Raw genomic sequence first — 26,153 nt, 5'->3', positions numbered from 1 at the left:
CATTGTTCACAACTCAGGCTCAGACTGTAAGTGCCCAATGTGTGTCTATTCACACCTATGCTGCTATGTGTGTGCCATACTCTGCCTGCCCTATGCCCTCTGTGTGGGCCATACTCTGCCTGCCCGATGCCCTCTGTGTGAGCCATACTCTGCCTGCCCTATGCCCTCTGTGTGGGCCATACTCTGCCTGCCCTATGCCCTCTGTGTGGGCCATACTCTGCCTGCCCTATGCCCTCTGTGTGGGCCATACTCTGCCTGCCCTATGCTGCCTGTGTGTGCCATACTCTGCCTGACCTATGCTGCCTGTGTGTGCCATACTCTGCCTACCCTATGCTGCCTGTGTGTGCCATACTCTGCCTGCCATATGCTGCCTGTATGTGCCATACTCTGCCTGCCATATGCTGCCTGTATGTGCCATACTCTGCCTGCCATATGCTGCCTGTATGTGCCATACTCTGCCTGCCCTATGCTACCTGTGTGTGCCACACTCTGCCTGCCCTATGCTACATGTGGAAGGTGAATCTGGCAGGGGTTTGTTCTGGGAGTTTGTTAGCATTTGTAAATAGTCATTATATGGTCCCTAAGGTGTGTAATTTGTGCTGGGGGTTGCTGTGCTATCCACAGGAGAGCTATATGGATTTAAGGGTGTGTCTTTATATGACATAATACACTTCTTTCACATATGAATAAAGGTTGATATCCCTGCAGAGAGCACCAACCATTTGGGTTTTTGCTGCGCTACCACCATTAATGTGGATATGGTCTTTTGAGATAACATGGGTGTGGTTTGAAGTGGGTGCAGTTTTAAAAAAAGGCGTGGTCAAAACTGCCCTCCATTATCGGCCCTCCACTATTTAGGCCACAAAAATTTAGTCCCTCAGTACCAAAGAAGTTGGACAGCACTGCTCTAGGGCGTTGGCAGTATTATATATGCTCAGTGTTTTCTGGCGATGGTTACTGCATGTTCAGTAAGCACTTATTGGTCTGTTGTACATCTTGGGTAGTCGAAATCAGAGTGCAAGTCTAACTGTAATGATTTGTGGGGAATTATACTTTAATGCATCCATAGCAAAAGTGCATGGGACAAACATCACCTTTTCTTGATAGCCAGATAATACATGTTTAAATGCTGCCATCAGAGAAAGTTGTGGGTTTCTCTACCACAATCAGAACTAGCAAAGAGAGAACAAATGGTTCATTCTACAATTTCTGTAGAAGCAACTCTGTAAGAATCTTTGGGAATTTCAGGCACAGATTTTTATTGAAGTTCTTCAGGACAAGGACAGACTGCACGTACACTTCTATGCAGAGCCCTTTGTAGAATTATACTATGCAAGAATTAAGAACAATGAAAAGTCTTACCTGAGGACATTCCAGAAGTATTTCTGAGGGAAATTTTGTTGTACCGTATTAACCCACGTGCTATTGATGGGGCTAAGGTGGAAAGTCTTTGCAGACAATACATATCAGGAACCTTCAAGCAAGCAAAAGCAGAAAGAGCTAAATTAGTCGTATATTATACAGATATATGACAATATAAAGATGCTTTTCTATCAACCCGAACATTCTTTTCAGTAAAAAACAACAATTTTTTAGATGACGAGCCGTAGCCTATAGGATAAACCCATGTAAATGGGATTTTTTTAGGAGCCTTAAAGTCTATTTGCATACGCATGAGGTGGTCTCCTCAACCCTTTTCACTAGTTTGTGAATCCCCACTCCTGGCTTTACCTAAGCTGTTCAGAAAACCCTGCACTACACTGATGAGCCCCAAGAAGGGTGAAACCGGTCTTTAGTTGGGAATCTGATCAGGTTTATTCTGGCTTTTGCTTCAAAAACCCAGTGGGTGAGCTTTACCCTATAGGATAAACCCATGTAAATGGGATTTTTTTAGCAGCCTTAAGGAATTTATTCCCAGAATCCTTGTGGTCTATTTTGATGACACTGCAAATTCCATGGTAATAAATATCACATAGTTATAAATATGGTATTGAATCTTGCCACTCTTAGGTCTTTAATAGCAGATACTGACTTAATTGTAGATGCACAGCCTGCAAATGCATGAAAAACCAACTAATAATAATAGTTATACATCTTCACCCCTGTTACAGATAGCCACTGTCTATACAGTGTATCACACACAATTTTAAATTCACAAATAATTTTAATAACATACAGTTTAAATCACGCTCATGAAAGACACTACAATATACAAAACATGGCAATTTGGCTTTACTGGGCACATATCCCATTTTCAAAGTCACCTTACTTTCCTATTTAAGGTGATCTTGTATAACATTATTAGTTTTGGTTATAACAATGGCAGATGCAAATTCTAGTTTACAATTCCTGTTTACACTATGGAGTTTTCTATAAAGTGATCACGAGCAATATACCAGTTTCATGCTTCCTCATTTTATGTATGGCATATTTTACCTTATAGGTCCCAATTAATCCTGCTGTAAAAGCATATAAATACACAAAATAATTTGGCAAGTTTAAAAATCCTGCAAAGATTAAAGGTTGATGGTAATTGTATATTTAAGATTGAAAAAATATTGACAACATTTTCAATCTACTTTTTTTTTTTGGCTTTTGCCATTATACTCAAGTCAGTGACCTGTGAATGGGCTCTGTACAAAATGGTTTTGATGGGATAGTGTAAAACACAGCAGCAACAGGATTGCTACATGGCACAAACTGCCACAGTAGTGTATCTGAAATGCATGGTCAACTGGTAGGGTCAGGCAACTCACAACATACTGGATGTTGTACTAACACCTACGGGGCATTTACGAACGATCATTTTTTTTTTTTCATGATTCATAGTTTTTTTTTCGCCAAAATACAATTGTAATTTATCCGCAATTTAAAATCCGAAAGAAAAAAATATGCCATCTGTCCAGATCATGTAGAAGTCAATAGCATGTATCCCTTGTACTCCTGGAAGATCTTTCTTTGCTTTGGGGTTTTTAGAGGATTTCAGATTTTGACAGTTCCATTTATACGACAATACGAATACGCTTTTTTCTTGTGTTTTTTCGTGGTTTTTCAGTTTGGATCTTTTCACAAATGACTATACATGATGTGGTTTAAGTGGAAATAAGTTTAAAAAACAAAACAAAAAAACTATAAAACCACAAAAATCAGAATGTTTATAAATCTGTATATAAATGGGGCAATTTACAAGCAGGAAGGTGGTGTGCAAAGTGCAAAATAAAAAAAAAAAAATAAGGCTTAATCTCACATTTTTAGTACTTTGCACAGTGCCTTCTTGGTTTAAAATATTGCATATCGCTGCAAGTCTCTGAGCTCCATTTAAGAACTTTTAAAGGAGAAGGAAAGGCTAAGTCACTTGGGGGTGCCAAAATGTTAGGCACCCCCAAGTGACTTTAATCGCTTATCTTGTACCCCGGGCTGGTGCCCCTGTTAAGACAGAACAGCACCAGCCCAGGTTAGCTGCGAGCGTTTCCCCTTCCTTGTTGGCGCGCTTGTGCATGCGCAGTAGAGTGAAAAGCTGAACTTTAACAACAAAGTCAGCTTTTCACTCTAATGCGCATGCGCAGACCCAGGGATTTTGCATACGGCAGAAGGAAGAGCTAGCTGCAGGTGCCCCGGGCTGGTGCGGTTTTCTCCTAACAGGGGCACCAGCCCGGGGTACAAGGTAAGCCATTAAAGTCACTTGGGGGTGTGACTTAGCCTTTCCTTCTCCTTTAAGAGGCTTTCATGCTGTAAAGTTTGTATCTTAGCTAAAACGAAGTTTAAAAGTTAAAATTGTAATTGTGGCTGAAAACAATGTGTAATGTTTGTGCCTGCTCTTGGGAGTTTAATCAAATGGTTCAATTTTAGTGAACCATTTGGTTTAGTGGACCATTTAGTCTATTTCCTACCTGAAACTTCTCCGTAGAGTACTCCATTGCAAGAACGTTGGAAGTGACAGATGATCTGCTATTTCTTCACTTCAGAGAAGGTTACTTATAACTGTCAATTTTTAACAAGCTTATTAAATAGATATACCAAAGATCTCAGCAAAGATCTTACACAGTTAGGGTAGTTAAAGTTACTGATTATTAACAATATTACTCAGAAGTAACACAAGGGCAATGTGCAGATAAAGTGTAATAATATGTTTTATATATTATGCCTCAGTAATATACCCTTTACTACAAAACCAACTATTAGATTTTGTTGTAGAGCTTTACCAAGTAATTATATGATGGTCTGCAAACCCTGGGAGATGCTTTGTTCAAAATGTTATACATTTCATACTGTGGTGGGAATCACTGATTCACTAATGGCAGTAGCGCCATCATGTTTTCCATAGACAAGATACAGGTACACGAGTTTCCAGACAAATATATGCTTGTGTTTTATTAAATAGAGTTCAGACATCTGATTACTCAGTGGAGCAAGCTAAGTTGCCACAATATGCTCACGTTTAGGGTTTTTATCAGTTCTTCACTCAGCCACACCCAGCTTATTCTACACACACAGTATTTTAGGCTAATGTCCCTCAGAGTGAGTTAGTCTGCCTCTATAGATCTTTGCTACCATGGGCTACCGCTTTTAGGGCATTCAAGTTAGCTGGGACAGCAGAAACTTTCATCACGTATAAGGAAGCAAATAAAGCATGCAAAAAAGCTATCAAGCAAGCTAAAATAGAAATGGAAAGGGATATTGCAGTTAGGAGTAAAAATAATCCAAAATTATTTTTTAATTATGTGAATAGTAAAAAAATGAAGCAAGAAGGGGTGGGAACCTTATTATCACGGTGGGGTAAGTTGGTTGATGAGAACGGGGAAAAAGCTGAAATTTTGAACTCTTATTTTTCATCTGTCTATACATCTGAGGAGCCAGATAATGAAGGCTTCCCTTTTAATATGCCCAGTTCTAGTAATTTAGCTACTGACGCATGGGTCACTCAGGAGGAAATTCAAAAGAGACTTGAACATGTAAAGGTAAACAAAGGTCCAGGACCGGATGGGATTCATCCCAGGGTATTAAATGAGCTGAGCGCTGTGATTGCCAAACCTCTTCACTTAATTTTTCAGGATTCATTGAGGTCTGCCATGGTGCCGAGAGACTGGCGGATTGCTAATGTGGTGCCGTTATTTAAAAAGGGATCCCGTTCTCAGCCTGAAAACTATAGGCCTGTTAGTCTGACATCAGTAGTAGGAAAAATTTTGGAAGGGGTAATAAGGGATAGGGTACTTGAATACATTGCAGTTCACAATACTATTAGTTTGTGCCAGTACGGTTTTATGCGTAACAGATCTTGCCAGACTAATTTAGTCGCCTTTTATGAGGAGGTGAGTGGGAACCTCGATGCTGGAATGGCAGTTGATGTCATCTACTTGGACTTTGCTAAAGCGTTTGATACAGTACCTCACAGAAGGTTAATGATCAAATTAAGGAATATTGGCCTAGAACATAATATTTGTAATTGGATAGAGAACTGGCTGAAGGATAGAGTACAAAGAGTGGTGGTAAATGGAACATTTTCTAATTGGACCAGTGTGGTTAGTGGAGTACCGCAGGGGTCAGTCCTCGGTCCTTTGCTTTTTAACTTGTTTATTAATGACCTGGAGGTGGGCATAGACAGTACTGTTTCTATTTTTGCTGATGACACAAAATTGTGCAAAACTATAAGTTCCATGCAGGATGCTGCCGCTTTGCAGAGCGATTTGACAAAATTGGAAAACTGGGCAGCAAACTGGAAAATGAGGTTCAATGTTGATAAGTGCAAAGTTATGCATTTTGGTAGGAATAATATACGCGAACTATCTACTGAATGGTAGTGTGTTGGGGGTATCCTTAATGGAGAAGGATCTAGGGGTTTTTGTTGATAACAAGTTGTCTAATTCCAGGCAGTGTCATTCTGTGGCTACTAAAGCAAATAAAGTGCTGTCTTGTATAAAAAAAGGGCATTGACTCAAGGGATGAGAACATAATTTTGCCCCTTTATAGGTCCCTGGTAAGGCCTCACCTTGAGTATGCGGTGCAGTTTTGGGCTCCAGTCCTTAAGAAGGATATTAGTGAGCTGGAGAGAGTGCAGAGACGTGCAACTAAACTGGTTAAGGGGATGGAAGATTTAAACTCTGAGGTGAGACTGTCGAGGTTGGGGTTGTTTTCTCTGGAAAAGAGGCGCTTGCGAGGGGACATGATTACTCTGTACAAGTACATTAGAGGGGATTATAGGCAGATGGGGGATGTTCTTTTTTCCCATAAAAACAATCAACGCACCAGAGGTCACCCCTTTAGAGGAACGGAGCTTCCATTTGAAGCAGCGTAGGTGGTTTTTCACGGTGAGGGCAGTGAGGTTGTGGAATGCCCTTCCTAGTGATGTGGTAATGGCAGATTCTGTTAATGCCTTTAAGAGGGGCCTGGATGAGTTCTTGAACAATCAGAATATCCAAGGCTATTGTGATACTAATATCTACAGTTAGTAATAGTGGTTGTATTTATAGTTTATGTATGTGAGTGTATAGATTGGTAGGTGTGGGTTGTGTGTGCTGGGTTTACTTGGATGGGTTGAACTTGATGGACACTGGTCTTTTTTCAACCCTATGTAACTATGTAACTATGTAATATGCCTTTCCACATGCAACAATAGGATTCGGTGGTGGAAATGCCTATGCATGGCTTCAGTTTTCTGAATTCGCTAGAAGTTTCCTTTTGCAGGCAACTTCACGCGACCTGTGGAAAGGCATTTTGGAGCAGTTAGTCGCCCACGGTAGCAGAGATCTATTGCGGATGACTAACTCACTCCGTGGGACAAAGCCTTATTTTTTTTTTTTTTATCAGCTCTTCGCACCCAGCTTACTCTTAGGTCAAAGACAGCTTGTAGTTAGGCTAATGCCAGAAGAGGCGTAGGGCAGATATTTCTGCAAGCGGACATCACTATATATATATATATATATATATATATATATATATATATATATATATATATATTGATGTCATTTCTGTCACGACTTACTGAAACTTGTGCATTATAATAAATTATGTACCCCCATTGTAAAATATGAGGATATTAGAAGTCACCTCAGAATTCCAGGACCATTATAAAAAGCACAAGGCTAAAGGCCTTATATTTTACAATAGGGAGTAGATTATTCACTATATAGAGACTGGGAAGAAGTGGTCTGACAGGAGTAGGCAGCAGATATCTTCTCAATATCATTCAACATTGAGGGTTGGTGGGATTTGTAGAGAGTCTCATCCCCTATAAAAGAGAGGACCAATTTCTCATTGGTCCAACACAAATCTCATTCTATGATAAATATGCTGCTTTACAAACAATCAAATATGTCTCAGACCAGATGAAAAAAGTCTGTTGGCTTTTCTGGTTCTGCAATGACAAGGTTGTATGTAGTTCTTTTCTATCTAGCTCTGGTATGAGATTTAAATATTTATTTTGCTAACAACCTTATGCCAACATGGCTAATAGCACTATATGATGCACTCATAAGGCTTTTAGTAGGGTAATATTGATGTATATGACTAAAAGGAGTATATATGTGTAAGTCATATCAACTACCAAAAATGCAGGCTTCCCAAGTCACAATAAGTGACTGGTACCTAATAAAAATGCATATGCTTTTCTACCAGTGATTCACATTATTGTGATCACAGCTGTATATCTTAACTTGTGAAATAAAGCTAGATTCCTGCTATGTTAATACTACTGCAGCAGGATTTTTTTTTAAATTTTCAGGAATCATAGAATTTCTTCTCAGCTTTTTGTGTGCCTTGTTAAGTTAGAGGCTGTCACGAGTGCTGGGAGACCGTTACGCACTCTTACCTGCCAGTGCACCGGTCCCCGGCCTCCTCTTGTGAGCCGCTCGTTGGCGCATGTGCAGTAGTTTTGGTGATGCGTCATGACATCAATGGACACGCTGACACCACGTAAATTCAAACATAAACAGTGTGCTCTTGTTTGTTTTCATTCCCCAAGCTGGCTGAGTATCCAGACCTTAGCTAAGACCTTAGCTAACCCTAACAAGGCTTAGCTAACTGCCAGCCCTTTACCCTTTGCGTCACTCTGACGTTGCTTTGATCCCCTTTGTACCGCGTTTATGTATCAACCTTGGCAGTGAATCCATGTCTTCCCCCGCAGCACAAAGCCCGGGGTCCCAAAAGGGCGTCAGTGAAAACCAGGGTTGCCAGGGCTTCTCTATTTCACCTAAAATGTTTTTACTAGCAGTCTATGGGCTTCCTTATATTACAGTCTGTAACAGAGGCACATGTCCTATGAAATTAGAATTAAATCATTTACATGGCACATATGGCATGAAAGTTTCTGCTGTAGAACAAATAAAACAAAGCCCTGCTTGACTTCCTTTTGTATGGTTGCCTGTATTAACAAATTAAGTTTGAAGCATCAGGCCTGATGATTTTTGTGTGTGCCTGAATGTTTTCATGACATTCTTAGTACAGTACAACAGCAACTAAGGACTCCTCCAGAGTAATGTGCAAATGCTCAAAACATGTTCAGTATATACCTAAACGTGCAGATGTTGTTCTAAAATGTCATATCATCAAACATCAAACCAAATGTGCCCTACAGAGATGGCTTTAACTAAAACTAACATGAAATCCCACTTTTTAGTCTAAAAGGCAATACATCAGCCAGGTTTCATCTTTAACAACACTTTTCAGTCTGGCACTAACCTTGACTACTGGGAAAAGTAGTACTTCGTACTTTAATGAATCTGGCCCTCTAAGGGGCAGATTTATCCACAGTCGTATTTTCATGGTTTTAGAGATTTTTTTAAACCACGACTAAACTCATTTCCACTAAAACCACAAATGTCTAATAATTTATTAAAAAATCTGATTTTAAAAAAGCATGAATGAAAAAAGACACACAAAAAAACATGAAAACTGTGACTTTTTGATATTGTCACACAAATTAACACATCAAAATAATCGTAAACGCTGGGAAAAACTTTCTGACTTTGATCCTTCTGTGCATGTTTTTGGAAGCCTTACAATTGGAAAAATATTTACACCAGCACACCCTTACCTCCTCCAGAGAATTACTACTTGGTGCACAGCCTAGAGAGTCGGCACTCTCCACACAGTCCGGTCAAAATATTTCAGCCAGCACAACAAGTAAAGTGCAAGCAGGGCTTAGCCCCTGCGTGTTTATTCAAAAAGCAACGTTTCGGGGGCATACCCCATGCCTGACGAAGGGGTACGCCCCCGCAACGTTGCTTTTTGAATAAACACGCAGGGGCTAAGCCCTGCTTGCACTTTACTTGTTGTGCTGGCTGAAACATTTTGTTTTTGGAAGCCTCCCATAGTACTTAATGGCACTCTGCACCTCCAACCTGGCCCAAGGAAAGTCACGATACCGAAGCTTGAATGAATCCTAAACTTTAGTACTCGGCACGACAAATAAGATTTTGTCGCAAAGTACGAAAAATACAATCTTTTTGTATTCAGAAGCGATCGTACTTTGATAAATGAGCCCCTTAATGTGTTAGTGACAAGGGGTTAAGCAGTGCAGCATTAATGTTACACATGGGAACAGCATTTGCAAGACCTCTGTGACAGTTACATGCACAACCTAAAGCAAAAAATGATTTGTGCATGACTGTATGGGGTGCAGACTAAAGGTGGCCATACACGGGCAGGCCTCCCTGACCGATATCTGGCCAAAACTTGTCCAGATTTCGGGTAGGCTTGATTTTTCTGTTGGATCAAGGACCACAGCTCCGATTTTACATATCCACCTTAACTGGAATTGACTATTTACAGACAAAAACATGGCAAAGTATGCAGCTGGTTAGTATTTTAAACCTCTTTATTTAACTAATATTAAAATTCATAAAGGACAAACAGACATTTTTTAACATTAGGACAAAATTATTATGTAAAATCCGAGAAAACATGTAAAAACTGGGAAAAGCACCCATCGAAATGCATCATAAATTGGTGGGACCACAAAAAAACAATGTAAAATGCAGGAAAACTTAAAATAGCAGTATGTAAAATTAAGGTTTCACTGTTCATCATTTTTTGGGTAGATTTAATTTTCCACAATGATTTGGCCAACTACCCAAAAGCCAACCCCCCATTTGCTTGTGCATATTGATCACAAGCAACAAAACGGAATAATTCTGACATGACAAATAAGGATTTGGATTTGGTTTGTCTGCACCGTACAAGGAGCACTTGTCACCAGTGTTCCCTCCAATTTCTTTATAGCTGTGTCTGCACAAATTGTCTTTTTCGTGCAGTTTTAAAAAACTATAGGGGTCAATTAAAAAAATGCTGGACAGGGGACAAAGTGCAAAAATGGGCACAAACCATCATGTTTTTTGCACTCAGACACCTTGCCCTACATTATGCTGAATTGCTGCAAGTCTCTGCGTGTGCTCCATAAAAACAGTTCTCTCTGCATTTTGCAGAGATATATTCATAAAGTGCATAGAGTAAAGAATCTGACAGTTTGTTAATCAAGGTGCTGAAAGAGCAATTCCAGACCACCACCTACATACTTTCAAGGAATGAAAACCAACACATCGTGTACCAAAGTTCCAAGTTATGCCTCCTGTTAAATGGACTTTTTACTCCATGGAAGGATCATCCTTGAGGTTGTTCTAAGACTAGATTATATCATACAAGGTTCAAAGAATAAAGAAAATACCTGGATGATGAAAAAGTGTTATAATGATATTTTTCTCCCAACACCTGGATGTTTCTGTTGAGTCTTATCCCTATAAAAAAAAATAAAAATAGCATTTAGAGACCTTTTACAGCACTGGTCAATCTTCCTCTTACGCAGTCAGTTCTTGCTCTTGAAGATCATATAGGGAGTGTAGTGTTCCCACTTATTTGTGTGCAATTGGGCATACACAAGAATTGTTTAGTGTATGCAGAGCACACATGACATTAACTGCTTCCAAACAGGTATAGTTTATGTTGATTGCCTTCCCTTAACTCAATGAACTAAAAGTAACAATTCAAGTTCAATGTGAGGGAAATTTTACATTATGTGTGGGTATAAATATTCCATTTAACAGACCTGTTAACAAACATGGAAAGCATTGTGGGAAATTGACTCTTGGCTAAAGAAGAGCTAACATCTGTTATTTCAGTCAGACCCAGAAATGCAGAAAGCCAAATACTGCTTTCAACTGCAAATGGAGTTTAATTTACAAAAAAGTTTAAAAGCACAGAAAATGTTTAATGTAATAATTAGTATACTGGAAAGTTGCTTAGAATTTTTTTGAATTAGGTAAAATTTTAAGTTGCAGCTTGCTTCTCTTTAATTCTGGGACAGCTGCACAATAATCACAACAATCAAAACAAGATAAAAACAACATAAGCCTCAAAAACAGCGAACAGTCTATAACACTGTTTAATCTCATTCATTATTCACCTATTTCAGAAAGCCTGCAGTACAAAATCTGCTTTGTGCAACCAGGTTCTATAAGGTTTAATACTGAGGCTTGTTTCCGTATTCCTTACAAATTAAAGTTTGGCTGCTACACAACATAGAAGAAAAAGGTAGCATACCAGATCAGCGTGTGGGGCACTTCACGATCACATTGAAGTTCACCCTTGCAAAGTCTATGAGCAGCGCAGCAGGATCACCATTCCCCGCCCCTTTGGGCTGTAGCTTAAAGAACACATTACTCGTCCTCTGACCTTACTCTGAAATACCCGCAACATACACCATGTTGTCAGGCTGACATATTTTGACCTGCATAAGGCAAGTAAAGGTTCCTACTTAACAAGAATATGAGTGGTGCTTTAAACCTTCAGTGTAGAGTTTAACACAAACCTGCCAAGAATCGGCCATCTTGTGAGATCACTGCCTTGCCGTCCCAGCATGCCATTGGGCACAGAATGTATTTATCTATATGAATAACTGCAACTGGCGCGTCCGTTCAGTGTATAGTTGTGCGCTCCCACGTATTAGGGTCAGACTCATCAGAATTAAATGAAGCCTGCTTTTTGGAAATAGGGCATGAAACCCAAGCAGACACGGATTACAAAATTCATGCAGATAGGGTTGCTGTCTGCCCAAGGCCACCTATTGCCGCTTTAAAGGAGTGGATCACTGGTACCTTTTTGAAAATGAAACACAAAAATCTTACACCCCCGCCACCTGATTTAGCTACAAGTTATCTGATAACAGACTGGAGAAAGCTGAGGGAGAAAGGAGTACCTGTTCATTTTTGTCCCCCTGATATATTCTGCTACTTGTCCCTGCCATTAAAACCCATTTGCCACCCGAACCTCTGCATGCCTGTAATATTCCACCAGAAAGGTGGCAATCCTACATGAAGATGAAACCCAGGTATATATTAATTACTAATGTAAGTGGTTCTAAAGTTAAATGTAAACATAATTACATCTTAAAGCAGTATGTGTATGTTCCTTTTGCACTTCTTGTTCTGACTCTTGAAACAATGTAGCTCTCCTTCAGCCAATGCTCTAGTTCTCACAATACCTTGCATGCTTTTTCATAGGTATGTTAATCAACTGTCTTTAACTACATTGTTTTAAGAATCGGCAAACCGAACAACAGAAAGGGACAGACATATACTATTATCAGTAGCAATTAAATTTACAAATAACTTTAAAATCAGTGCAAACAATTTATGTATATTTGAAAGATGCTTATAATTAAATTTTCTTTCAATTTATCCATTTCTACATTCATCTTATTGGCATTTGTTTATTGGCCATTTTAGTTATCTTAATGGTTAACCTGGAGTTTGTGGAGTGCCATTGGCCATTTTTTAGAGATTGTACTGGCATGTCTCTGGTTAATATGCAGCTTATGCATTTGCTGTAGTAATCACACTGGCACATCAGGGGCTAATTTGCTATATATAGGGATAGAGGGAAACTGTTTGTATCCCAAAAGATGATGGATAGATTACGGAGTGTTAATCATTTGCAGGATTCAGCCGTTAAGTATTATGAGGTAAAATAGACCGTTTAATCAAATAAAAATATCCAGAACTCGGTTCAGGGAACAACACCAGCATGCAAAGCTTAGCTCTGTCAGGGCCCAGATGCACACTGCACATCCTGATGATCCTGAAAATGTTAGGCACACACCAGTGATTGAATCGCTTACCTTATACCCGGGTTGGTACTCCTGTTAGGAGAAAACTGCACCAGCCCAGGGTAGCTGCGAAAGAGCGGTCCTCTTCCTTCTCTCATCCCTCTTCTGAATACCGGGGTCAGCACATGAACACTAGAATGAAAAAGCCGACTTTTTGGTTAACGTCCGGCTCTTCGCTCTACTGCGCATGCATAAGTGGCACAAAGACAGAAGAAGCTACCCTGGGTTGGTGGGGTTTTCCTGGTGCTCCTAACAGGAGCACCAGTCCAGAGTATAAGGTAAGTGATTACAATCACTGGGGGCTGCCTAAAATTTGGGCACCCCTAAGTGACTGTACTTTTCCTTCTCCTTTAAAGGAGAAGGAAAGGTAAAAACTAAGTAAGCTTTATCAGACAGGTCTATGTAAATACAGCCATAAGCACTCACAGAAACGCTGTACTGAGTTCCCTGTCAAATGATTACTTGTGTCTGTCTTCCTCTGCCAGAGACACGCAGCTCTTTGCTTTCTGCTCTTTCCTGCTCCCCCCCCTCCCTCAAGAATGCTAAGAACTCACTCCCCCCCCCCCCTAGGAATGTGGATCTGAGCCAATCAGCAGGAAGCTGACTCATAGGGGCACATTTACTTATCCACGAACGCTCCGAGCGTTCGCTCGATCGGTCCAATAGTATTTTCCGCGACTTTTTCAATGCATCTGCGACTTTTCTGTATTTTTAGTGTGAAAAAATCGGATCGGTTTTGCCGTTGTTTACAATCGTTCGGTACGAAAATTTTGTGACTTTCGGATCGCCAATACCATATTATCGTGACTAATACGATTTTTTCGTAAGCATTTTCTTGATATTTGCGATCTTCAGAAATTTTAGTTTCCAATCCGAATTTTTCCCATTCTGGATTCAAACTCGTGTTTTGATAAATCTGCCCCATAGTCTTACTAACTGAGCATGTTCACTTGGTCTGGGTGTCTGTGCAGGAGTGAGGCATTATGGGAACTTTCTTTACACAGCTCAGCGTTTTTTCTTCCTGTTTGGCTTCTGATCATCTGAACTGGAGAAATATGGGGAGACTTAAGGGCACTATTGAGACAACTGAAGGTATGCTTGCAGCTTGAGATTAACTCTTGATTAGCTTTTCCTTCTCCTTTAAGAAGATAACTAAAAACCCCTGTTTTTTGTAAATACATGCACTAGACAATTTACTAATGAAACAGGGGACCAGGGAATGTGCATTGATCAATCCCCCTCTCTATTTTGTATGCTTGTAGTTAATTTGGCCAGATCAGTCGCACTTCCCTTGTATTTGTATACTCTATTTAGCCTTGGAGTGCTCCCACAATCCCCTTCTGTGTATCTATGTATTTTAGCAGAGTTATTCTGCAGGAAGAATGGACAAACTTCCATGTGGGTGCAGCACCCCCACACCCGTCCCTTAAATGGTGGTCTTATGCCTTTAAAAAAATGGGTGTTGGTTAATGGGCAGTCTTTTCCTTTACAAGCCACAAGTGGGGGAGGATTAAGCCTGTAGAACCAAGCTGTGGTCTTGGCAATCTCTCTCTATAAAAGCTGAAGGCATGGGGGTGGACTAAGCCCACTGACTCAAACCGGCCCCCAGGTCAAAAATGGCTACTGTGCACGGGAGTGCCAGCCTTTGAAAAATATGACCAGAGGCAAATAGATAGGACAACCATACGGGGTATGGTGGCTTACCAATCTTACCAATCTTATGAACATCATTTTGTAACTTGTTGTAAATACGTGCACTAGCATAGACAATTTACTTATGAAACACTTGATGAAAATTTGATGAAAACTCTCTTTTTTGTATGCTTGTAGTTAATTTGGCCAGATCAGGCGCTCTTCCATTGTATTTGTATACTCTATTTAGCCTTGGAGTGCTCCTACAACCCCCTTCTGTGTATGTTTGTACTTTGAAGACTCTTAATTAAGAGCAGGATAAGGGAACTAATTTATGTAATAAAGTCACAGGGGGATATAACTCTGTGTCCAAACAAGGAATGTAATAATGGTATGTTACTGATTTATATAATATCATTGGAAGAATTACCTGGGAGGCTGTCAAGCAAAAATATAACCCCTTTTAAAGAGGATTCAGCCTTTTCCAGCAGGATTTGGATCCAGACAAATCCAAGTTCCTTGCTGAACCGAATCCTTAAAATCACATGCATATACAAATTAGGGTCCGGGTGGTATTCGGCTGTATCCCTACTAAAATCTAGAAGTCTCTTTACCTACCTGTTCTGGTTTTGAATTCATATGGAACTCTATCCCTGAATCCCTCCGTAGGGAAAACTCACCCACTCTCTTTAAGAAAAAGCTCAGCTGTTACCTTCTGGAGCACTAAAACATTATTTTGCCCAGTCCTGCGCTTAAGGGCAAATGCCCATACCTGGTGCACCCTTACCTTCCAGTTTGTGCCTGTATGTTACCCAACCACTTAGATTGTAAGCTCTACAGGGCAGGGACCTCCTTCCTACTATGTCTCATACCACATGGCACTTATTCTCTGTGCATTTATATATATTTATTATATTTATTTATTATAACACTTGTCCTCCCTGTGTGTAATTTTGTATTCTGTAAGACTGTACAGCGCTGCGTACCCTTGTGGCACTTTATAAATAAAGTTATACATACATACATACATGTGTCCCTTCCCCTTACTCAAAAGGCTTAATTTCTTTGCTATATCGTCCTTAACCCTTCCAATGCTAGCTGATTTGGTCAGTTGCATACTTTTATTGCCAAGCAGTTTTTGACACATTTTGGTCTTTTTCTGGGGGGTACTTTTAGTTTACCTGGGAAGACAATGTATCTTTTTTCAAGACAAATTGAGCTTTACAAATATGCTTTTTGTACAATTTCATTTCTGTAACAGTCATAGCATTAAGCTTTAAACTTACATTTTGATAAATCTGCCCTAAGAGGCCCATTAATTAAAACACAAATTTGGAGTAACCACAATAATATCTGATGTGCGAAAATTGGACAAATTGGACAAAATTATTTTCTTGGTCTTACAAAAATATTATATAGGGTATGTGTTTGGCAGTTAAAGGGTGCCAATACTCCCCATCTTATATCAGGTGCTAGGAACAGGAACTGGGCCAAACAATGAATCATTTGGGATGGAATTAATAAATGTTTAATTAATCCGAGTCAGGTAGCAATCTCTTAAAAATTTTAACCTGATATTACTTTGTTTCCATAAGTCTAATGCCACACCATGCGTATGGCGTATATTTTCAGCTAGCCGAAAAATGTTTGCCGAAAATACGCACCATACACCCTATTTGCTTCTACCTGTGCCTGCACCCAATGAATGGAATATACTCGGGTGCAGACGATATCTGCATAAAAATGTGTGAAAATGCGACTAGTTGTGCCTGCACCCGAGCATATTCCATTCATTCGGTTGCAGGCACAGGTAGGAGTGTATGGCGCATATTTTTGGCAAGTGTTTTTCGGCTTGCTGAAAATATACACCATACGCATGGTGTGGCATTAGCCTAAAGTTTACAAAAAATGTTTCCAAAATAATCCTGTTTTTTTTTTTTTTAGGAATTGCGAAATGTAGGGTATGATAGGCCATGTATGATGGCAGTGCCCCCTTACCTAACATTTCTGGCCTCTTGGATCCATTATACATATGCATTTGAGAAATGATCCCTGGAAGGCCATATTAAATGCACAGATACCTAATATAAACAAAAACTCTAGCAAATTAATCATCTGTTCACAGCAGCCAAACAACTTATTGCAAAATATTGGTTTATTCCTTTCCTTTCAGTCTCTCAGCTGAAAGCCAGTATAACCAACATAATGATTATTAAAAAAGCAACCTCCATCCTCTCTGGCATAAGTGTTATTATAAAGTGGTATTTTAGGCTTTTTGGACAATGGATGTATCATGTTATATTTTTGCCTTTATTATGTCAGTTTGTTATGCTTATTTGGGATGCTTCTCTAACTTTATTAGCACTCTTTTTTCCTCAGCACATTCCCAGGGATTTCTCATCCACTTAATAAGCCTTGCTCAGTAAAGGTATCTATACAGTTGTATATCACCAGACAACTATTTACACAATCTCCTGTGGCCACTATGTGAGTCTCCCAAGTTAGCAAATTGCAAATTGCACATGTTTTGGTAATTTTTAATGAATAAGCCCCACTAGCTCACTGCACCTATGTAATAAGTGCCTAGGAAATAGAAATATAAAATTGTACTTTCTCTCAATTGATGTTAAACAGGACAAATTATTAGAATGGAGGAAATCATCCTTAGCACCAAAAGTACAGATATATATTTTTATACAGACTTCCTGAGCTGATTAGCAAACCAAATCTGACATATCAAATATAACTCTCTATGTACAGTTAGGTCAATAAATATTTGGACTTTTTTTTCTAATTTTGGTTCTGTTCAATTCACTGCAGTAAAGGCCTGGCAGAGCATTAAAAAGAAGGAAACCCAGCATCTGGTGATGTCCATGAGTTCAAGATTTTAGGCTGTCATTGCCAGCAAAGGGTTTTCAACCAAGTATTAGAAATGAACATTTTATTTCCAGTTATTTAATTTGTTAATTTACTTTTGAGCCCCTGAATTGAAAGGATTGTGTTAAAAAAATGCTTTAGTGGCCTCACATTTTTCTGCAATCGTTTGGTTCACCCCACTGAATTAAAGCTAAAAGTCTGCACTTCAACTGCATCTGAGTTGTTTCTGTCCAAATATTTATAGACCTAACTGTAGACAGAGAAATTGACAAGAATATCTCTTCATACCTTTTACTCTATTTAAATGTAAACAATAAAAACAACAAATACATAAAAAAAAGTATTTTATAGCAGCTTTATAGTTGGCAAATTAGTGATCTGTCCCTACGTGTTTGGTGGTCCATTTGATAAATGCCTTCATTAAGTGCTGGTAATGCCATACTACTCTTATAATGGATGTTTCTTGGATTATGTATTATACATTTGACCTAAAAAGTGTGTTATAATCAGTTATAAACATTTTCTAACAAATGCGTTATTGACGGATCATTCCCTCAATGGTACTAAGAAAATATGGAAAATTAGGCTATTAAAAAGGGCATTGTTGTATTATGAATGTGGTGCAGACCAGCAGTGCTGTGTTTAATGCTGCTTGTTATCAGTGCATAAAAGAAACAATAATGTGTCAGTAATTATTTGAGCCACCAGCTGAAAACTAGGTAAGGGTAATTAAATATTAAACTGCACAGAAACAACATATTACGTAGGGAAAAGAAAAAAGAATTGGTTCTCCAACTCCATTAAATGTTCTGGCCACTGATGGTGTACTCCTCACAGACAGGTTGGTCCATTTATCCATCCAGCTTTTAGAGTTATTAGGTTTTCTTCAACAGAAGCATACCTTTTTTTGTGTTTACAGCCCAAATGCACCAGATATCCTTGGCCTTAATTGGTAACCTATTCATACAAATTCATAGCTGCTTCTTCTTCTTCTTGGCTGCTTATTTGCAGCCCTATCTCTTTTTTTTAAAGTATTGTCTCTGCCAATAGGCCCAGTTAAAATGTTGACTAGTTCCATGTACACATAATAATTGTTAATAACACATATACAGTGGAGGAAATAATTATTTGACCCCTCACTGATTTTGTAAGTTTGTCCAATGACAAAGAAATGAAAAGTCTCAGAACAGTATCATTTCAATGGTAGGTTTATTTTAACAGTGGCAGATAGCACATCAAAAGGAAAATCGAAAAAATAACTTTAAATAAAAGATAGCAACTGATTTGCATTTCATTGAGTGAAATAAGTTTTTGAACCCCTACCAACCATTAAGAGTTCTGGCTCCCACAGAGTGGTTAGACACTTCTACTCAATTAGTCAACCTCATTAAGGACACCTGTCTTAACTAGTCACCTGTATAAAAGACACCTGTCCACAGAATCAATCAATCAATCAAGCAGACTCCAAACTCTCCAACATGGGAAAGACCAAAGAGCTGTCCAAGGATGTCAGAGACAAAATTGTAGACCTGCACAAGGCTGGAATGGGCTACAAAACCATTAGCAAGAAGCTGGGAGAGAAGGTGACAACTGTTGGTGCGATTGTTCGAAAATGGAAGGAGCACAAAATGACCATCAATCGACCTCGCTCTGGGGCTCCACGCAAGATCTCACCTCGTGGGGTGTCAATGATTCTGAGAAAGGTGAAAAAGCATCCTAGAACTACACGGGAGGAGTTAGTTAATGACCTCAAATTAGCAGGGACCACAGTCACCAAGAAAACCATTGGAAACACATTATACCGCAATGGATTAAAATCCTGCAGGGCTCGCAAGGTCCCCCTGCTCAAGAAGGCACATGTGCAGGCCCGTCTGAAGTTTGCCAATGAACACCTGAATGATTCTGTGAGTGACTGGGAGAAGGTGCTGTGGTCTGATGAGACCAAAATAGAGCTCTTTGGCATTAACTCAACTCGCTGTGTTTGGAGGAAGAAAAATGCTGCCTATGACCCCCAAAACACCGTCCCCACTGTCAAGCATGGGGGTGGAAACATTTTGCTTTGGGGGTGTTTTTCTGCTAAGGGCACAGGACAACTTATTCGCATTAACGGGAAAATGGACGGAGCCATGTATCGTGAAATCCTGAACGACAACCTCCTTCCCTCTGCCAGGAAACTGAAAATGGGTCGTGGATGGGTGTTCCAGCACGACAATGACCCAAAACATACAGCAAAGGCAACAAAGGAGTGGCTCAAGAAGAAGCACATTAAGGTCATGGAGTGGCCTAGTCAGTCTCCGGACCTTAATCCAATAGAAAACCTATGGAGGGAGCTCAAGCTCAGAGTTGCACAGAGACAGCCTCGAAACCTTAGGGATTTAGAGATGATCTGCAAAGAGGAGTGGACCAACATTCCTCCTAAAATGTGCGCAAACTTGGTCATCAATTACAAGAAACGTTTGACCTCTGTGCTTGCAAACAAGGGTTTTTCCACTAAGTGGGTTCAAAAACTTATTTCACTCAATGAAATGCAAATCAGTTGCTATCTTTTATTTAAAGTTATTTTTTCGATTTTCCTTTTGATGTGCTATCTGCCACTGTTAAAATAAACCTACCATTGAAATGATACTGTTCTGAGACTTTTCATTTCTTTGTCATTGGACAAACTTACAAAATCAGTGAGGGGTCAAATAATTATTTCCTCCACTGTATGAGAAAAACAATAAATTCTACTGAAGAATTTTGAAAAAATATAGTCTATAATTCAAGTAAATAGTCCTCAGTGTGTGTAAAAAATTAGCAGTCCAGCACATTTTTTTTTCAGCATATCCACTGAAAGCCTGATTCAGATTGAACTAAAATTGATCAAGCTGTGGGTGTATGGCCAAACAGGTAGAACTGTCTGAGATGCTAAAAGTTGATCTAAGGCTGTAGTTTCTTACAATTAAAGGGTTTATTCACCTTTAAATTAACTCTCAGTATGACATAGACATTCATATTCTGTGACAATGCACAGTTGTTTTAATTTTTTACGCTTTTCACTTTTTCTTCAGAATCTCTGGGCAGTGGTTAGAATGAGAGACTGCAATATGAATAGGAGAGGGACTGACTGTAAAGATAAGCAATAAACAGTAACAATAACATGGAAAGATGTAGAGGAGGAAGGCAAATATTTCAAAAACTATAATAAATAATGAAGACTAATTGCAAAGTTTCTAAGAACAGGGCATTCTATAACATATTAAAGTTATTTAAAATGAACCACCCCTTTAACTTTTAGGATGGTGTAGATCAGTGCTGTCCAAATTCTGTGGTGCCGAGGGCCAGAATTTCTCTAACATACATGGTGGAGGGCCGCTAATGGAAGGAAGTTTTGACCACTCCCCTTTTTTAAACTGCACCCACTTCAAACCACACCCATGTTATCACAATGGTGGTAGCGCAGCAAAAACCCAAATGCGTGGTCCTCACTGCAGGGATATCAACCATCATTCATATGAGAAAGAATTCTATTATGTCATATTAAGACACACCCTTAAATCCATATGCCTCCTTCCCCTCTGTGGATAGCACATAGCATATTTGTGCCATACTCTGCTTGCCCTATGCTGCCTGAGTGTGCCATACTCAGCCTGCCCTTAGTTGCCTGTGTGTGCGCCATACTCTGCCTGCCCTATGCTGCCTGTGTGTGCACATACTCTGCCTGTCCTATGCTGCCTGTGTGTGCGCCATATTCTGTCTGCCCTATGCTGCCTGTGTGTGCCATACACACAGACTGAGCCAGAGGTGTATGCAGAGATTAAAAGGTGTGCACAGTACAGTGGACTACATGTTTAAACAATGCAGGGGGATTACAACCTGAATCTGACATGTTGCCAGTTGGACAGCACTGGTGTAGATAATAGTATTCTAATATAATCTGTAATTTGTCTTCATTTTGTATGCATTTATTTTTGTGATATTTTAGGTATCGAAACATTAAGGCCCATTGAAAACATTGCTTAGAATGGAACCATTTATAACAAATAAAAACTAGTTGATCCACCTTTATTATATCCCAAAGTTGGCTTTGTTTACTTCTTGGCTAGTGGATAGGCGCCACAAGATAAGGTTTCAGTAATAATAGTTTATGTTTTGGAGCATGTTACAGGGGGTTGAAACTTCTCCACAAGTAGCAGCTATCAAACTGCTGCATACGTCATAGCCATTAATGAGCTCCTAGCATCTGCTATTATTACTCAATAAAACTATTTTGTGGGCTTTACTTTTTAGGCTAATGCCAGACGAGACGTAGTGCATATATTTTCGGCAAGTGGAAAAGCGCTTTGTAATCATTGCCTATTATTGATTAGGCCAAGACTTCTGCCATATGCCAAATATAGTTTGGGTTTTTAAGATACTTAGAGAATACCCCCCAACTGTCACAATTTTCGCTAGACAGTCACAATTTTCGCTAGACAGTCACAATTTTAACAGCTCAGCACGTGGTCTTGGATTCTTATTAAAAAGTCCCTCATTTCCCTTTGATCTCCTGCACTAAACACCAAAAAATATACAAGGTTTCTCAAACTTAATTAGATAAGTAGGCTTTGGCAGAGAGCCCAGAATACTTAATACCTGCACTTAGATGCAATTGTAACTAATAAGCTAAACATGTCTCCTGGGGGAACTGAGACTTGCCTCTTAAAGGGCAATTTCACTTTCATTAGCAAAACTGTAAAAATACATAAAACAAGACCCCAAAATGTGTTCAAACTACATAACCTACCAAATTTTGTAAAATAAGAGTGGTACTTAGGGGGTGTGGTCACAAGAATGGGTGTGGTCAGATTTTTTCCACCATGTTAGTTGCACCATTTCTTCAAATGTTGGGAGGTATGAAATTCATACCCCCCAACTGTCCCGCTTTTCGCGGGGGCTACTGTGTATGGGGGCTACTGTGTATGGGGGCACTGTGTATAGGGGGGCTACTGTGTATAGGGGGCTACTGTGTATAGGGGGCTACTGTGCATGGGGGGACTACTGTGTATGGGGGGGCTACTGTGTATGGGGGGGGCAAAACTGGTACTTATTTATAACTCACTTATAACTGACTGCCTTCTCTTTATACTTGTATTTTAATGTAGGAGTTGCTATATTGTTTTCCTTAGGTCGTTCAGTATGAGGGTATAGCACATTTTCGTCTGCGCCGCCATTTGATCTATATAAAAGGGGTATTTTTTTTAAAATGGGGTGTGGTAATTGGGGCGTGGCCACAAAAGGGGGCGTGATCAAAAAAATTGCTGCGCGCGCCAATTCTTTTTGTCCCTCTTTTCATTTTTCAAATGTTGGGAGGTATGGAAATTGAATAATTATATGGAAATAATATAAAGTGGAGACCTGGTTGCCAAAAAATCATGTGCTGCTGTGGCATAGCCCACAAGACAGAAACTGTGCTTGGGTAATCTATATTTAAATATACCAAATAGGTTTAGAAAGCCTGAGTTTTCCAAGAGTATGTTTTACCATCAAGAGATCAATGGTTGCACATATATAATCAAAGCATTGAGAAATATTATTAAATCCCATACAATTATGTTTGAATACTATGTTGTCTTTGCTGCAGGGTGTATTGTTTAGAAAGAAAGGCTTGTTTACCAGTTTTATTTAGCACTCTTCCTTGAAAAAACATTGAACAAAATAATTAACCTTTTTAGTGCCACAGGACGTAGAATCTACGTCCTGGGTACTAAAGGACCAAAGTGCCACAGAACGTAGATTCTACGTCCTGGGGCACTTCCGGGTTTGGGAGCGGAGAAGCGGCTTTTCAAGCCGCTTCTTCGCTCCCCGCTCGTTCCCCAGCCTCCAGACACAAGTCAGAGGTGGGGAACGAGTGGCCCCTGGGGCGCGATCGCCCAGGGGCCCCATAGGAAATGTCAGGACACGCTGTCTATGCGTGCCTGACATTTCCTGCTCTCCCTTCCCTCCCCCCTGGCCCCCCTTCTCATACTCACCGGATCGGCGTCGCAGAAAGAAGCTGCAGCGTCTCCTGGGTCCTTCCTCCCACCTTCACACGATGTCTGTGCCTGCTTGTCCCAGGTAAGTGTAAAAAAACACACATACACACACATAATACACTAATACACACTTATACTCACACTTACACACAAACACATACATTTTGGGTAGTTGTTGGGTTTCACACATTCAGAACAGTTACACTTACACATACTTACTTGCACACTCACTTCCACACTCACACACATGCACAAAAAACACATTTTACCATGTGTACACACTCACTTACACACTTATGTAATTTTGTATTTTTTTTTTTTTTTCTATCGCATCGTTTTTATTCTTGCCTGAAAAAAATGTTTTATTGCCTTTGCGGATAGCGTATTCGCTAACCGCACTGCGCAATACCTTTTGTGTATTATTTTGGTGTTTCTACTACATGTTCTGTGATTTTGGTGCATTTTTGGGTTTTTTACTGCATGTTTAGCCATTTTATAGCATTTTCAGTTATGCATAGTTGTTGTTCGCTTGACTTTGTCTGTAAAACTTATTTGCCCAAGCCAAAATACTCAAACTGTTATTCTGCCTGCAGATATTATTAGGCAAAAAAAAAAAAATGATTTTAGTGATTTCTTTTTTATTTTTATCAATTTTAGGGCTTTTTACATTGTTCTTTGTTACTTGTCTTTGCACATGGACATTTTGTCTGCTGTATTTCAATTTGGCATCCTCTGTACCCCACATAGTTTGGTAAATCTATTCATATTGGGCATCAAACTGTTCAGTAGACCCCTGGCGTTCATAGTTAGAATGTTTTATGTTGATACGTTACTAAATGTGGGGGTACATAATGGGGTAAAATGCAAGCTTTGTGACAATTTTCAGAAATGTCATAAAAACCGTTCTGTTTAGCATAGCTTTGTAGTTTGGTAGTTTGCAGTAGAAAGATGTATTTACCCATTTGTGTTTTGTCAGAATGTGTACTTTCGGAAAATATATGGTTTTCTAGGGTCTCTGTACTGTTAGGGGATCTTATGCCGCATAATACACATACCGGGTGCAAAAACTGCATGAGCCGGAGCGTCTTATGTGAAAATTCATATGCACTATTTTTACTTGGGTGCCCCTGTACCCCACATAGTTTGGTAAATCTATGCATATAGGGCATCAAACTGTTCAGTAGGCCCCTGGCGTTCATATTTAGAATGTTTTATGTTGATACGGTACAAAATGTGGGGGTACATAATGGGGTAAAATGCAAGCTTTGTGACAATTTTCAGAAATGTCATAAAAACCGTTCTGTTTAGCATAGCTTTGTAGTTTGGTAGTTTGCAGTAGAAAGATGTATTTACCCATTTTTGTTTTGTCAGAATGTGTACTTTCGGAAAATATATGGTTTTCTAGGGTCTCTGTACTGTTAGGGGATCTTATGCCGCATAATACACATACCTGGTGCAAAAACTGCATGAGCCGGAGCGTCTTATGTGAAAATTCATATGCACTATTTTTACTTGGGTGCCCCTGTACCCCACATAGTTTGGTAAATCTATGCATATAGGGCATCAAACTGTTCAGTAGGCCCCTGGCGTTCATATTTAGAATGTTTTATGTTGATACGGTACAAAATGTGGGGGTACATAATGGGGTAAAATGCAAGCTTTGTGACAATTTTCAGAAATGTCATAAAAACCGTTCTGTTTAGCATAGCTTTGAAGTTTGGTAGTTTGCAGTAGAAAGATGTATTTACTCATTTTTGTTTTGTCAGAATGTGTACTTTCGGAAAATATATGGTTTTCTAGGGTCTCTGTACTGTTAGGGGATCTTATGCCGCATAATACACATACCTGGTGCAAAAACTGCATGAGCCGGAGCGTCTTATGTGAAAATTCATATGCACTATTTTTACTTGGGTGCCCCTGTACCCCACATAGTTTGGTAAATCTATGCATATAGGGCATCAAACTGTTCAGTAGACCCATGGCGTTCATATTTAGAATGTTTTATGTTGATACGGTACAAAATGTGGGGATACATAATGGGGTAAAATGCAAGCTTTGTGACAATTTTCAGAAATGTCATAAAAACCGTTCTGTTTAGCATAGCTTTGTAGTTTGGTAGTTTGCAGTAGAAAGATGTATTTACCCATTTTTGTTTTGTCAGAATGTGTACTTTCGGAAAATATATGGTTTTCTAGGGTCTCTGTACTGTTAGGGGATCTTATGCCGCATAATACACATACCGGGTGCAAAAACTGCATGAGCCAGAGCGTCTTATGTGAAAATTCATATGCACTATTTTTGCTTGGGTGCCCCTGTACCCCACATAGTTTGGTAAATCTATGCATATAGGGCATCAAACTGTTCAGTAGACCCATGGCGTTCATATTTAGAATGTTTTATGTTGATACGGTACAAAATGTGGGGATACATAATGGGGTAAAATGCAAGCTTTGTGACAATTTTCAGAAATGTCATAAAAACCGTTCTGTTTAGCATAGCTTTGTAGTGTGGTAGTTTGCAGTAGAAAGATGTATTTACCCATTTTTGTTTTGTCAGAA

At 39.5% G+C, this 26,153-nt stretch overlaps 1 protein-coding gene across 3 annotated transcripts in view; it reads right to left on the bottom strand.

The window, feature by feature from the left end:
* The window catches only part of dglucy (D-glutamate cyclase), a 29,552-nt gene extending 17,656 nt beyond the window's left edge, over positions 1–11,896 (bottom strand). The window contains exons 1-3 of one of the 3 annotated variants that reach the window (XM_031890451.1): positions 11,798–11,896; positions 10,658–10,727; positions 1,363–1,474 (exon numbers count right to left, since the gene is read on the bottom strand). In XM_031890451.1, coding sequence (XP_031746311.1) covers positions 1,363–1,465 — 103 coding nt within the window. In that variant the 5' untranslated portion in view covers positions 1,466–1,474; positions 10,658–10,727; positions 11,798–11,896. 3 annotated transcript variants of the gene reach the window in all.
* Positions 11,897–26,153: the final 14,257 nt, after the last annotated feature.

The sequence above is a fragment of the Xenopus tropicalis genome, chromosome 8 (assembly GCF_000004195.4).
Source record: "Xenopus tropicalis strain Nigerian chromosome 8, UCB_Xtro_10.0, whole genome shotgun sequence".
Classification (NCBI taxonomy): Eukaryota; Metazoa; Chordata; class Amphibia; order Anura; family Pipidae; genus Xenopus; species Xenopus tropicalis.
The sequence above is the reverse complement of the archived record's forward strand: the minus strand, read 5'-3'. Positions and strand labels throughout refer to the sequence as shown.